The 12,610-nt window shown below is 41.6% G+C and overlaps 1 protein-coding gene across 1 annotated transcript in view; it reads right to left on the bottom strand.

The window, feature by feature from the left end:
- Positions 1 to 12,610, bottom strand: part of GALNT9 (polypeptide N-acetylgalactosaminyltransferase 9) — a 132,843-nt gene that overhangs the window by 107,652 nt on the left and 12,581 nt on the right. The window contains exon 2 of the mRNA XM_032128027.1: positions 378 to 558. Coding sequence (XP_031983918.1) covers positions 378 to 558 — 181 coding nt within the window. The remainder of the gene's footprint in view (positions 1 to 377; positions 559 to 12,610) is intronic.

Raw genomic sequence — 12,610 nt, 5'->3', positions numbered from 1 at the left:
CTATAAAGTGTTTGTTGCACTGCCCCACTCCCACTGCATGTGACTACGAGAAGCTCAGATTAAAGCTGCCACCTCTGAAGGCTTTCTCTAAATGAACCAAACCCAGTAAGCACTGATATCCTGGTGTAGTTTTTGATCTGAGGCCTTGAACGTGCATATTAATGCACTACTGACAGAATTAGCTATGCATTTAATGTGGCACTTCCTGCTTGAGATGGCAGTGGTCTATTCAATTTTCACTCAGCTCAGGGGTATCTGTACAAGTAACTGCTGTCGTATTCCAACCAGGAGGGGATGTGAAGAGAAGAATGCCACCATGGGTCAACAGAACAACAACCAATCTCTTACTCCCAATAATAATGCAGAATTCAACTTACTTTTTTGGTCTGTAGTCAGGGATGGACCTGTCCAGTGATATCCTGTCACTGAGCTGGGCATTGTAACCATATTCTTCATACTTAGTCTCTGATTCGTGGCTATCGTCTCTCAGGGTAGCAGCCATTCCCCCCTGGCCCAAGCCTCCCGGACCTTCAACTAATCCCATGGGCTTTGCCAGACCTAAATGAAATAGATAAAAAAAAAAAAAAATCGAATTATTAATATAAAGTATACGGACAGAACCTCTTCTGTGACCACAGAATATTTTCAGATGAATGAGATCTGAATTCCCAGGAATCTCAGCTCTGAAACCCTCATGGCTCTGTGGAAATTATCCTCAGCTTTCCAAACCAGAGTCCAAGTCAACACATCTTGTAGTATCTGTGCATAATGAGCAAACGATAAAGAATCAATTAGCAGCTTTCACAACTTCTTCTTTTTCCATAATGCCTGATTATTGTTAAGATAATTAAGAAAAAATTTTCCCCATAAGAACTGGAAGATTTCCCCATGTAGCCCTTTATAGCTTCCCTCATTTTAAGGGAGAGATGTTGAATTTCTACCACATGTGGGTGTGCCAGTTTAACTCCACATTAATGTCAGTTCTGGTATCTGCTCTGTGACTCCAAGACCACTGCAGCTTTGGTCAAGCTTTGGTTCCCATGTTGGGGACACAGCTATGGACTGGTCACCAGCTTCTGCTGGGTAGGAAATACAGGATAAAGCTGATTTCACTGCCTGAGTCAAACTGAGGTTGTTTGGACTCAGCTGCACACCCTGCCCAGCCTGTTCCCACAAAGATGTGCTAAAACTATTTTAATGGAGCTGACACTGTCTCTCACCTGGAAATCACTCCAGATTTCCTCTGTACTTCACATCTGACAAATGAAATATGTAAGATACTCAGCTCTGTACAGCTCACAGCAGCAGAAAGTTTGGACACTTGGTAAGTGCTGAGAAATTAGCCAGTCAACAATGCCTTTACAGGTTTCATTCACTGGTCAACTCAAAAATAAAAGTAAAACAAAACTAAACCAACATAAAAAATGTCCATATGATCACATCGCCAAGAACCTCTTCCATGGCAACAGGCATTTAATTTGGTGCTGAATTCCCATAAATAAGCTCCTCAAATATCCTGTGTTTAATGTCAAAGCTTTCCTTTCCAAAAGGCTCGCTATCAACAAGTCATTATAAGCGACAAAGCTATTTATAATAATCTCAGGAATACCATACAGCAATGTGTGACTCTCCCCCAAATCATTTACGACACCAAGTAAAGCAATTAGAGTTTGACCTGCTCAACGTTTTTCAAATCAAGACTTTTTCAAGAGGAAAAGTCATTATTTCAACTAAATGATTAAAAAAGAAAGGGAGAAACTGTCAGCACTTGGTAGCAACAAACACATATGGCAGTACAAATGTGGGACTGGCTTCTCCAAGGCGCATTAAGGAGGGCAGTTCAGACCCTCATGAAGGAATTCTCTTGCATCTCACTGCTAACAATGTCCTTACCTGTTGTAGCTCCATCAACATCTCTGTTTCATGACAGGACAGACCACAGAGACAGTGGTTCATTACTGGTCTGAAAGACTAAAGTTGTGCATTTTTACTGCAGTGCTTATGACAAAATCCTGTGCTAATATAAAGTGCAACTGTACAAACAAATTAACATAAAAGGGCTGAGTACCTGCAGTACTCAGGAATTCCGCTACTGAATTTCAGACACTCCCTACAAAAATACATCAATACTGCAATCAGTGGTCCTGAGTCAGGACAGACCTTGCCAGTGTTTGTGCCTTTCACAGCTTCTTCATGCTCCTCATCACCATGCACTGAAACATGACTAAAACGCAACACTTCTCTTGATTTCAAACCACAGAAATTCTTCTAGCTTATTAAGTGAAGCACTTCGATCCATGTTCAGTATTTCTGAAAATATTTTAGGGAGCTTAATTCTGAAGAAAACTCTAACATTTGTCCTTTTGTTTTTCAGGATGAGAGGCTATTTGGCACTTTGATATGCCTTTGGAAAAATTAGAACAGAGGGCCCTCCATGGCTGGCCTGACAATGACTCCTTGCTCAAGTAATTACAGAAATTATATGTCTGAGACTCTAAATCTCTCCCCATCCAAAAGGAAAAACACAGCAGCCTAATCTTCCTGCATGATACAGTCTTAGACTTAACAGACACCACCAGCAGTGATGCTGCAAGCTCTGCTTTACATGCCCAATATAGGGAATCTTAAAGGGGGCTCAGTTTCAGAGAAAAGTCAGCAGTTCCCTCCAAAAAAAAGGTCAAATTATGCACTTTAAAAGTCAAAACCCCAGAAAACTTGACAAAGCCTATATCCTTGAAAGACCATAATGTGGAAATTCATTTGATGTTCATTTGGAATCATCTGGGCTTGGTTCTGATATAACATCAAAACAAATTGAAGATGACTTCATTCAAATTAACTGACCTGCTTTAATGAAAGGGTTTCCAAGATGTGGTGTGCTCATTTGACTTGAAGCAACAATTTAATTCCAGTAGTTGAAACCTTTATTCTTCATACTACATGTTCTTGCAGTTTATGGAACAAAACTCTTCGAGTCTTTATGGCCCAAGTAATGTGAGAATGAAACTGCCAACCCACAGGAAGCATCAAGCAATTGGCTATTTTACTTCTGTGAGAATCATTTAGACAGCCTGCCAAACCATGCATAATGACAATTATTTCACATACCTCTTTCTAAATCTGATATTCTAGCTCTTTGTGCTGCTAATCTGATCTAGTTCTGCAAAGGAGTGATCATATGTCTGACTTGCTCTCAGAGCACAGTGCTGTGAGGTTTTTTCTCTATTCCTTACCCAAATTGTAGCTTAGTCTGACTGACAGTTATTTCATCGATGCAGTAACACTGACCAGTATACAGCAGCAATTAAATAAATGATATCACATTGCTTCCTTCTTCAAGAAGAGCACTAAAGTGTCTCTAGAAGTTCTTAGGAACAATGAATATACTAGATTTTATACATGTGCATGTGTGTTAGATGCAGCAACTACGGGCAATGTTCCTCTATGCATGGTTAGTTAGCCAGACCCAACATAACTATGTCTCACATATTTGCATTGCATTCTCCAACTGAAAGTTGATTTGCTGTTCCTTCAGCCAGTGTCTCCTCAACAGAAGGCTTTTTCCCATCACTCTCTAAGCCAAGATGATGACTTGCTAACCCCCAAATCCACAGTTCCTGCACTGGTTAGCCTTCTAACAAAACAGAAAAGGAGTGACAGTTCAGCAGCATCTTCCCAAAACCAGGTTGGTATTAAGAGATGGGATCAGGAGACAGGTGATGGGATGAGCATCCCCCAGTCGGGCTGAAGCAGACACTGCTGGTGAACACCTTCCAGCACATCCTCCAGGCCCTCATCTGAGAGCACTTCTCTGTTTTCTTCTTTTTTTGAAGCTTATTGCAGACTTCCAGATCCTCCTCTTATCTTTGGGTTACTCACCTACAGTCCGAACTCACACCCATTTTTCCATGGCACATGAAGCCAAGGAGGGCAAGGCACAGCGGCTTTGCTGACAGCCAGAGCCAAGGATTGAGATCACGGGGCCAGTTTTGGAATGGGGATGTGCAGAAAGGGGATGCCCAGTGAGCAGCTATTTTTAAAGCTGTCTTTTGTTTAAAATTTCTAGACTAAAAATATCTGCAGCTGATGCACTGGGAATGGTCATAGCCCATTCAACACTCCAGATGACAATGAGGTCACAAATAATTAGTGTCTGTCATCCATTTCAAATTTATTGCTCTCACTGCAGAGATTTCTGTGTAGGACAGAAATTGTTGAGAGAATGGAGAGCAGAACAAACCAGCCTTAGTTCCTTAACCAGATTAGTTACTCCACAGGATGCATAATTTTCTAGGAAGAAAAGAGATCTTCTATTTTTCATCATAAACCCTGTCACAATGGGAAAAGTACTAAGGAGATTTACACGAGAAACTATGGCAAAGGCTAGATCAGATTATGGCTATGATTATTTTACTATCATTTTTTCTTATTTGCAACACAATTACAGGCAGCTGTAAATCAGGTTCAGCCAAGGTTCTCAGACAAAGTTACACTTTTGACAAATCAAAATAAAAATAAGTGATTGAAAATTATAACAGAATGTCAGAGCACAGACAGAACTGCTGCAAAGTCTCTGAAATGCCCTTGCTGGCCTGTCTCAGCCTTAGCTTGAGAGGGCTCCAAAGCCAGACTTCTGAGCTTTATCTACACTTACATCATCTGCACATTTGAATAATTACAGGAAAGTATTTCAGTTTATAGGACCTTAAAAGGAGGGGATAAAACATTTCCTTCTGAAAAACCTAGCATAGGTCAAAAAACCATAGTCACCTAGCAGTTCTACCTGTGACTCCTGAAACAGTTCTCTCTTTTAAACAGGAAACATAAAACTCATCAGCAGAACAGTTGTTTCCTTCCTTTTCCAATTATTATTTCTCAGCTGAAAATATCACTGCATACCATGTAAGGCAACAAAAACCTTTGGCTCCTAGCTCAACCAAGAAAAAAGAATCAGGGACAATAGCACTCCACATAGATTGACAAAGCTGACTTTTAGCATTTCCAGTTACAGCTTTGGAAGGAAAAGAAAAAAGTTCAGAGATTCTGGAATAGGTTCAGTAACAGCTTAAACAAGACTCAGTTTACAAAGTCTTTTAAAGCTATTTTTATATGAAACCACCTGTTTGGAGGCAGGAATTAGAGCAGTTGCAATTACTGAATCAGCCCTAATGCTTCCACCTTGAATTACTGTATTGTGCTAATTTTGTAATCTTGTTCTGTTGCAGCCTCAGTGAATGGCATAGCTGTAGGCATGGAGTGAAGCATTGGTCTTCCTCCTTCAGGAGCTACATGTTAGAGTGAAGCAGATGCACAAGAAAAGCAGCTGGTTGGAGGAGGAGGAAGAAAACTGCGCTACAAGTGAGCCATTCAACACTAAGCTAAAGGTCTCAGCTCACCAGATGTTTTATAATTTCATTTTAGTGATCCCTGAAAATAACTATTAGCTGACAGTTTCTAAAAGAACATGCTCACACCAGACAAAGGCTCGCTGGTGTAAACAGCCCCTCGCCTCTCACACAACCCCAGCACAGCCCCATAGGCATAAATTCAGTGAATCCATTGGCAGGTCAGTGCACCAATATTAAACCTGAGAAAGTAAAAGCATTTTGCAGTTTCTAGAATGAGGATCAACAATATGCAGAAAAAAATTCTTATTTGGAACTATTTCACTATTTGGCACTGTTTTAGCCAACTCTGTAAACAGCAGCATGCAGCAAAGGGACTTGGTAGTGTCTAGCTCATGATTCAATCTAAATGTTAAACAGATCCTGGCCCTTAATTTCTGCATATTCCAACTTTCCACATCCCAAATCAGCTTCTCCCACCATGACCCTGAAGCAAGCCTTCATAATATGTAAGATTTGCTGCCCAGAGAACTGACCTGAATTTTGCCCATATCTAAAGGTGCTCACCTTCTAAACTAGAAGGAATGCTGAATGTGGAGGAGATTTATTTTACATACAGAAACATTCAGCAAATCACATCCCACAGGGATACAAGCTCCAACTTCTGGAAACTGGAGAGAAACAAACAAAACCCCATCTAATTTAAGTAATTCCAGCATTTCCATTTATCTGAAACCCAAAACACAGTCTTATTTTTTTATAGTTGTAGTCAAGTTTGCTGCATCCTTGCTTGAAAAGTTTATGTCCCCTGCTGCCTGGTATCAGCCCCAAGCATCTCTGCAGATGTATCAGGGAGAAGACAAACAGCATCCTGCAGCTGATGGCTTGAAAAGGAAAACAGTACAGCAACTTGTAAACCTGAAGCAGTTAATATACAACTTTTTGGCTCTGAAAACAGGAGGTGCAGTGGTTTTGTAGCTTAACCTCACCTCAAGACCCCAATGGAAAGCCTGAGACCATATTTCTCAGTCCTGATGCCCAGATGAGAGGGAATCCTATAAGACATCCATCTGTGAGAAGACTGCTGAATGGTGGTGAGGGGATGAAGGGATTTGGCAGCTCTGCCTGTAAGGGGGCTGCTCCTTTCCCACCCACAGAAGCCACTCAGCAGAGAGTGCAGAACCAGGTGCCTTGGAAATTACATAGATTAGGACAAATTACCTGGAAAGAGGACCAATATCCAACCCCTCGTGTGCTTTGCCATATGTTTCTTCTTCAAAACAGGGACTTTTCCAGGTTGCAGAGAGCACTCTGAGACACAACATCTGTCAGGTGCTCAAAATACATTATATGGAAAATTCCATAAAGATGCCCAGGGCTGTTCTCAGCATCTGGGCTGGAAGCTGACCCTTATTCCATCCTACACACTCTGCTCCCACCATATTGATGCTTTAATCTTTAAATCCTACATGGTAAGTCCTACCAGGACAGGATTTGGCCAGAACAGATTTTTCCCTTAGTGTTTCCCTAGCATGTAGTCCAGAATCAGGATACCACTGCAGCAGATGCTACATGAGCCCAAAAAGACAGTTCCTACCCCAAAGAACTCGCTATCAATGGAGACAAGAACCAGATGCAAGAAAGATAATGAAGAAAGAAGACATGAAGACAATATAACGTGGTCAAGGTGTTTCTGAAATTATCCTTTTTGTAGAAAAGCTTGTGATAAAAGCTCCCTACTCAATCAGGTTATTTTGAGATGACGAAAGGTGGCAGTTCTGTGTCTGTAGAGGGAAGGAGTCCATGGAGACCTCTGGTAAAGCTGCCCCATGCCAAATGGAAGAGTCCTACCACATGACTTCACACTTTGAAGAAGAGGAGAGGAATAGCTGAGGAAATAAAAAGACTGAGGGCCAGGTGTAGGAGACAGGCATAGTAGGACAAACTGTGTTAGTCATCTTGGCACAATGTGGAGAGGGATCTAGTTCAGCAGTGTTGACAAAAGGCCTGCTGGGGACAGAAAGGAACACAATGTCCTTGCAGAGCCACGTTCTCTCTGGATCTGCTGTTCAGTGGTGCAGCACACACACCAGTGCCCTCTTACAGGCCTAATCTTTTGTTCCTTGGCTTCACAGAAACTGCAGCATTGCGTAGGCTACTGCCTCTCTAGATACAAAATTCATTAGTGCTTTTTAATTGGAAGAAATACTGTGTTTTTATGTACAGATATCTAATATCAAAAGTAATTGCTTTTATAGAACACTCATTTGGAGCTGGTTTCCCCTTGAGATGAGAAAATGTATTCTAATTACAACAGATAATTCAGGAGGAGATAAACAGATTGACAATCGGAAGGACCAAGAAATAGCAGCTGTACAGTCCATTGGAGGTGAAGATAAAAGCTCATCATTTGTGAGGTAGGACACTGACCCCAAATTTACAGAGAGGTGCCAGAGTTTTGCCAGAAGTTTGATATAAGCAAAAATCGATTTCCTCCTCAAGCAAGGAAGAGTTATGTGATATATTTAGAGAGACAAAATAAAAAGCCCCTATCCCATGTGGATAATTTTAAATTATATGTGTAACTCAGATTTTAAAAAAAAATTTCATTTCAGTGATCAAAAAGATCACTCACAGAGAAAGATCACTTTGTTATCTTTAAATAAATAACAGATGCCACGATTCTTCTGGAAGTTTTAAAATCTCAGATGACTCGTGGTTTGTGCTGGTGAAACATAAAATGGATTTTTCTCTTTAGGGCTTTGGAGGAAAGCCAGAAAACTCCTCTGGTGATGGCATAATCTGGAGTTGAGGGGGAGGAGCTGAAATGTTGGTGTATCTGCCTGGCAGCCCACTGATATTAAAAGGAGACAAAATCTGAGTGTCATCAGTTTGGCACCTGTCCTCTGGCAGTGGCCAGTACCTGAGGCTTCAGAGGAAATGAAACACAGATGATAAAGCACTTGGCCAATTAAACTCTGCACAGTCCCTGGAAGCAGAGTTCCTTTCTGAACCCCATGGGCAGGTAACTAAAGCCCTGAAGCATAATATTAGATTACCCTCATTATCTTAACTCAGACAGGTAGAAACAGGGCATAAAACTACGCAGTGTCCTTTAAAAGCCCGGCCACTGACATTAGATTCAATGGGCTCCTGCAGCAATGAATTCTCTGGTACTGTTACGGCCAGAGCGTCACCAACTCACATGAAATGGATCATCTGCATCAATATATTAGATTTTCTTTAGTTTTTCCAGGGAAACAGAGGTGAAAACTCTTGGGAAAGTGATCATTAAAACAATAACAGAGCCATTCTAGAGGAAGAGAAAGGACTTCTCCTTGAAAAGCTCCACAGTGCAAGAGATAAAACTTTGCAGCTGTTTAATTAGATTCAGGAACAAGCTGGTCCAGCCAAGTTAAAGGGCTTTTGTTTCATAAATGAGGAAACTATCTTTTGTATCTTTTGAAAAGCAAGGAGTTTGCTTGTATTAATCAAAGGCAGGGAAGGAAAGCAGTGGAGCACTGCAGGAAGGGAGTTGTGACCCAAGGTCTGGCAGGATGGATCCCACAGCTGGAAAGCTGCTGTTCGATGCAATGGCATTTCCTTGACCCTACAGAGCTGACTGCACACCTCTAACCATTAAAAATACCCCTTTGACTTCTGATGCAATTCAGGATGAGAAGTCCCTGACTGCTCTATTCTCAGACTGGCTCCACTCCAACAGTCAATCCCACAGGCCCAGGTTCCAAAAGGAAAAAAAAAATATCTTTAAACACAAGGAATAATAATAAAAAAAATCTATCTAATTTCAGGTCCTATGCAGGTTTGTACTATTCCAGACTCCATTGTGCTGATGTTAAAGTCCAAACTCATCAAAGGCTCTACCACATCTGACATTGCCCAACCTGCCAAATTACTGCCTTTCAGCCCAGGATTCACCCTTGGGTCTCTGTCTCAGAGGGGTTTTGTCCAAGGTTAAGGAAGACTCCTCTCCTGCTCAAGGGTGTTTGGAGAGCCCCGACAAGGGCCAGACAAGCCCATCTCCTGCAGCATCATTTTGCAGTCACGCTCCACATTATTAGCAGACACTCATATGCCTCCCTGCTCATTTACCTAAACAGCCTGCTATTAAATTAAACTAACATAATCACACAGAAAGCTTTCCCAACAACAAAGTCATATAGAACACTTTGCCATTCGTACAGCTGAAAAGCTCCCGGTTGTTCAGCTCATTTTGCACAGCAGAGGATGGCAGCATTAAACCCAGACGTGGGAGCTGCTGGAGCTCAGAGTCACATCGTGCTTGAAAGCAGATCTCGATTTTCCACTGTTGTGAAATTAGTCACTGAGTTCACCCCTGGCAATGCAACCACAATAAAGAGCCAGTGTTAACCACTACAGACTTGCTGGCTACATCCACTGTTCTCCCTTCCGTGCTCCAAGAGTCACTGCCTGCTCCCCTACTGGCCATGAGAAAGTGAAATTATCTGAGAAAATCCCCGACTTTGTCAGAGCAGGGCTGGTTCTCCCTCTGCTGCCTCTCCACCTTATCATCGGACATTTCTCCTCGGGAATAGATGGGAGAAGAGATCAGCTGCTATTGAGGATGTGAGATTTCAAATATTTCCACCCAATCTCTTGAAAAACAGTTAATTTGGATATTGGTTTTCACAAGTGCCAGAGAGAGCCCTGAGTCCTCCCTTTTCCTTTCAGTGTGGCATTGCCTTAAAAACTCTGTAAAGGTGACATACATTTTCTTTTTTGCATCGTTGCACATCAATTTCAAAACACACTTTCTTTCCTGACAGACTGTCTATTTTAGATCTGTAGATATGTGTATTTTTCTTGACCTGTCTTTGCATTCTTCCTTTTCAGGCACATCTTTGACACCTCTCAGGGAGCTTAGCTTGGGAATTTGGTTGGGACAGAACTCTCATCTCTGCTTTTCCTCCTCTTTCCTCCCTTCACTTTATCTTCATATCTCATGTCAACATACACCACAGCTGTGTCTTGCTTGTCAGTGCCAGGCTGCAGTGCCTCCTTCCATCAACCTCTTAATGTGTGTATGATTTAATTTTCTGCCAGCAGGACAAGTCAGCTCAAAACCAAACAAAGGACACATTTTAAATGGCAAAAATACAGTCCTGAATCCAGCATCTAAACCAAAATGCTTAGAAATTAACAAATTATGGCAAGTTTGAAGCTAAAATGCATGAAGAAAGTTATTATGCAGAGTCCTCCTGATTGATGAGATGAAGTGACAGCCACATTTATAGCAGATCTATCTACTAGAGGATGTGTCCAAATAAAGGTCTGAGTCTCTCTTGCTCACAGAGGAGGAATAGAAGGAGTCTACAGTGCTGAGAATCTTACTTGGTTCTGAAGTGCCTTGCTATTGTTCAAGGAAATGTTGAGTCTGGATTTGGTTTTGGCTGTAGAAAGGAAAGCTTTAGCTCTTGATATTCATAAAAGAAAGCCTATTTAGAAATGAAAGACATGATGTTGCATGGATAGCTTATAACATACAATTAATCAGGGATTTATCAAGGACAAATAACAAGAATTAGGTACTGCATTCTCTGGGGGAAGCAAATCAAAGGATGAGATAGCTTTGCAAAAGAAAGGAGAAGTGAAGATAAATAGCAATTGCCGATAAATTTGAGAAAATAAAGATGTAATATTAGGGAAAAAATATTGGCACAATGTTTTATTTAAAAGTGGTAATAAAAACATTGCTTACTTTGATTTCTGCCCTTTCTGGTTTATTGTTGATATAAAGATAAATTGACTCAGACTTCCCAGGAGCAGGAAAGCTACAATCCAGTACTACAGGCACTTTAAAAACCAGCCCTGCTATAATAACTGATTCATTATTAACAAGATTGGCTTCATTGCGTGTGGGTATTTGTACGAATTGACTGTGACCTAGGGCTGGTTTGGGCCCTGACAAACCCACAGCAGGACCACTGGGCTTGTCTTGGAAAAGGATGCATTTGGTAACAATGTGCTGCTTTGATCCACCTACAGAGCATGTTTAAATTACCACACATACACAGAATTCAGATCATACGTAAAGACAATGGCCACGTTTTTGAAGTTGTGGATCTACCTTCTTCAATTTACTTTCCTAATGCCACTGACTGCAATAGTGCTTATCTGGTTTCCACCAAGGCAATGTAAAGAGAAACTCAAGTTTTCAGAGACTCAATTTTTCTTTGAGCTTTCCTTTCCCTTATGCCAAAATTCCATGAAAGAATGAATGTCCCTGTCCCCTGATGTGTCTCCGGCTTGTACTTACGACTACATTATGAGGTGTTCAATTACACAGTAAAGAGAGAAACGAGGACAGTGATAGAAGGTGCCTTTATACAGGAGAAGATCATCCTTCAGTGGAGAGACTGGAATGAATCAAAATTTGAATTTCAGAAACCCAAGTTCGGAGTTTACAGCTTGGGCTCATCCCTCCTCAAGGACACAAAGCAGACGCACTCGCTGGTCACGCTTAAACTTCAGGTCACACCCACATTTCTCCTTAGCAGAAAGAGCTCCCCAGCACCAAGTGGTGCCAGAGAAAGGCAGGGCTGAGCCCCCTGGGCCATGAGGGAGATGTGATGAGATGAGCAGCAGGACATGCGTCACGCTGCCGAGCACAGAGCGCGCGGCATCACTGCTCGGCTCCTAATTCAATTATTCACTCCCTGCTGAAAGGCACTGAGACAGGTTAGTGGGACCCGAGTCTGCCATTTCAGCAGGCTGAAAATAAAGCAGGCTCTCCTGCAGTACTGGTGTAGTGTCAGGGAAATGTCATGCTGCTGTAGTTATTAACTGAAATAAGCAGGAAAGTAGAGAAAAAAATGCTTGTGCTAACATATTGCAAATTAACAGAGCAAACAAAGGAGTTCAAGGTGGATATCTGAGTCTGGTTCCTTTAAAAGCTCAAAATTTAGTTTTCTTGATTGTGTTTAAATAAGTAAAAACCCCATTTGTCACCAATATGATTTTTAGCCTGGTTTGCTAAGAAAAAACATTTTGTGGGATCATGCTGTCTCCATTTGTCTATCAGTCTGCTTCCCTCTCTATACTCTGCCCTCACTCTGATCATTAGATTTCGAGGGCTGCTTCTAACTTCAGCCAAAGCTTGGCAGACAGTCAGAGGTCTCCAAAAATTACATTTCCTTGAGTGTCACAGAAGCCAACACCTGGGAAGAAAGTGCCACTAAAATGCTCCTCCTGGGAGAAGAGGTTTGGTGAAAGATCAAACACAA

This window comes from Corvus moneduloides, chromosome 18 (genome assembly GCF_009650955.1).
Source record: "Corvus moneduloides isolate bCorMon1 chromosome 18, bCorMon1.pri, whole genome shotgun sequence".
Lineage (NCBI taxonomy): Eukaryota > Metazoa > Chordata > Aves > Passeriformes > Corvidae > Corvus > Corvus moneduloides.
This window is presented reverse-complemented; position numbering and strand designations above follow the sequence as displayed.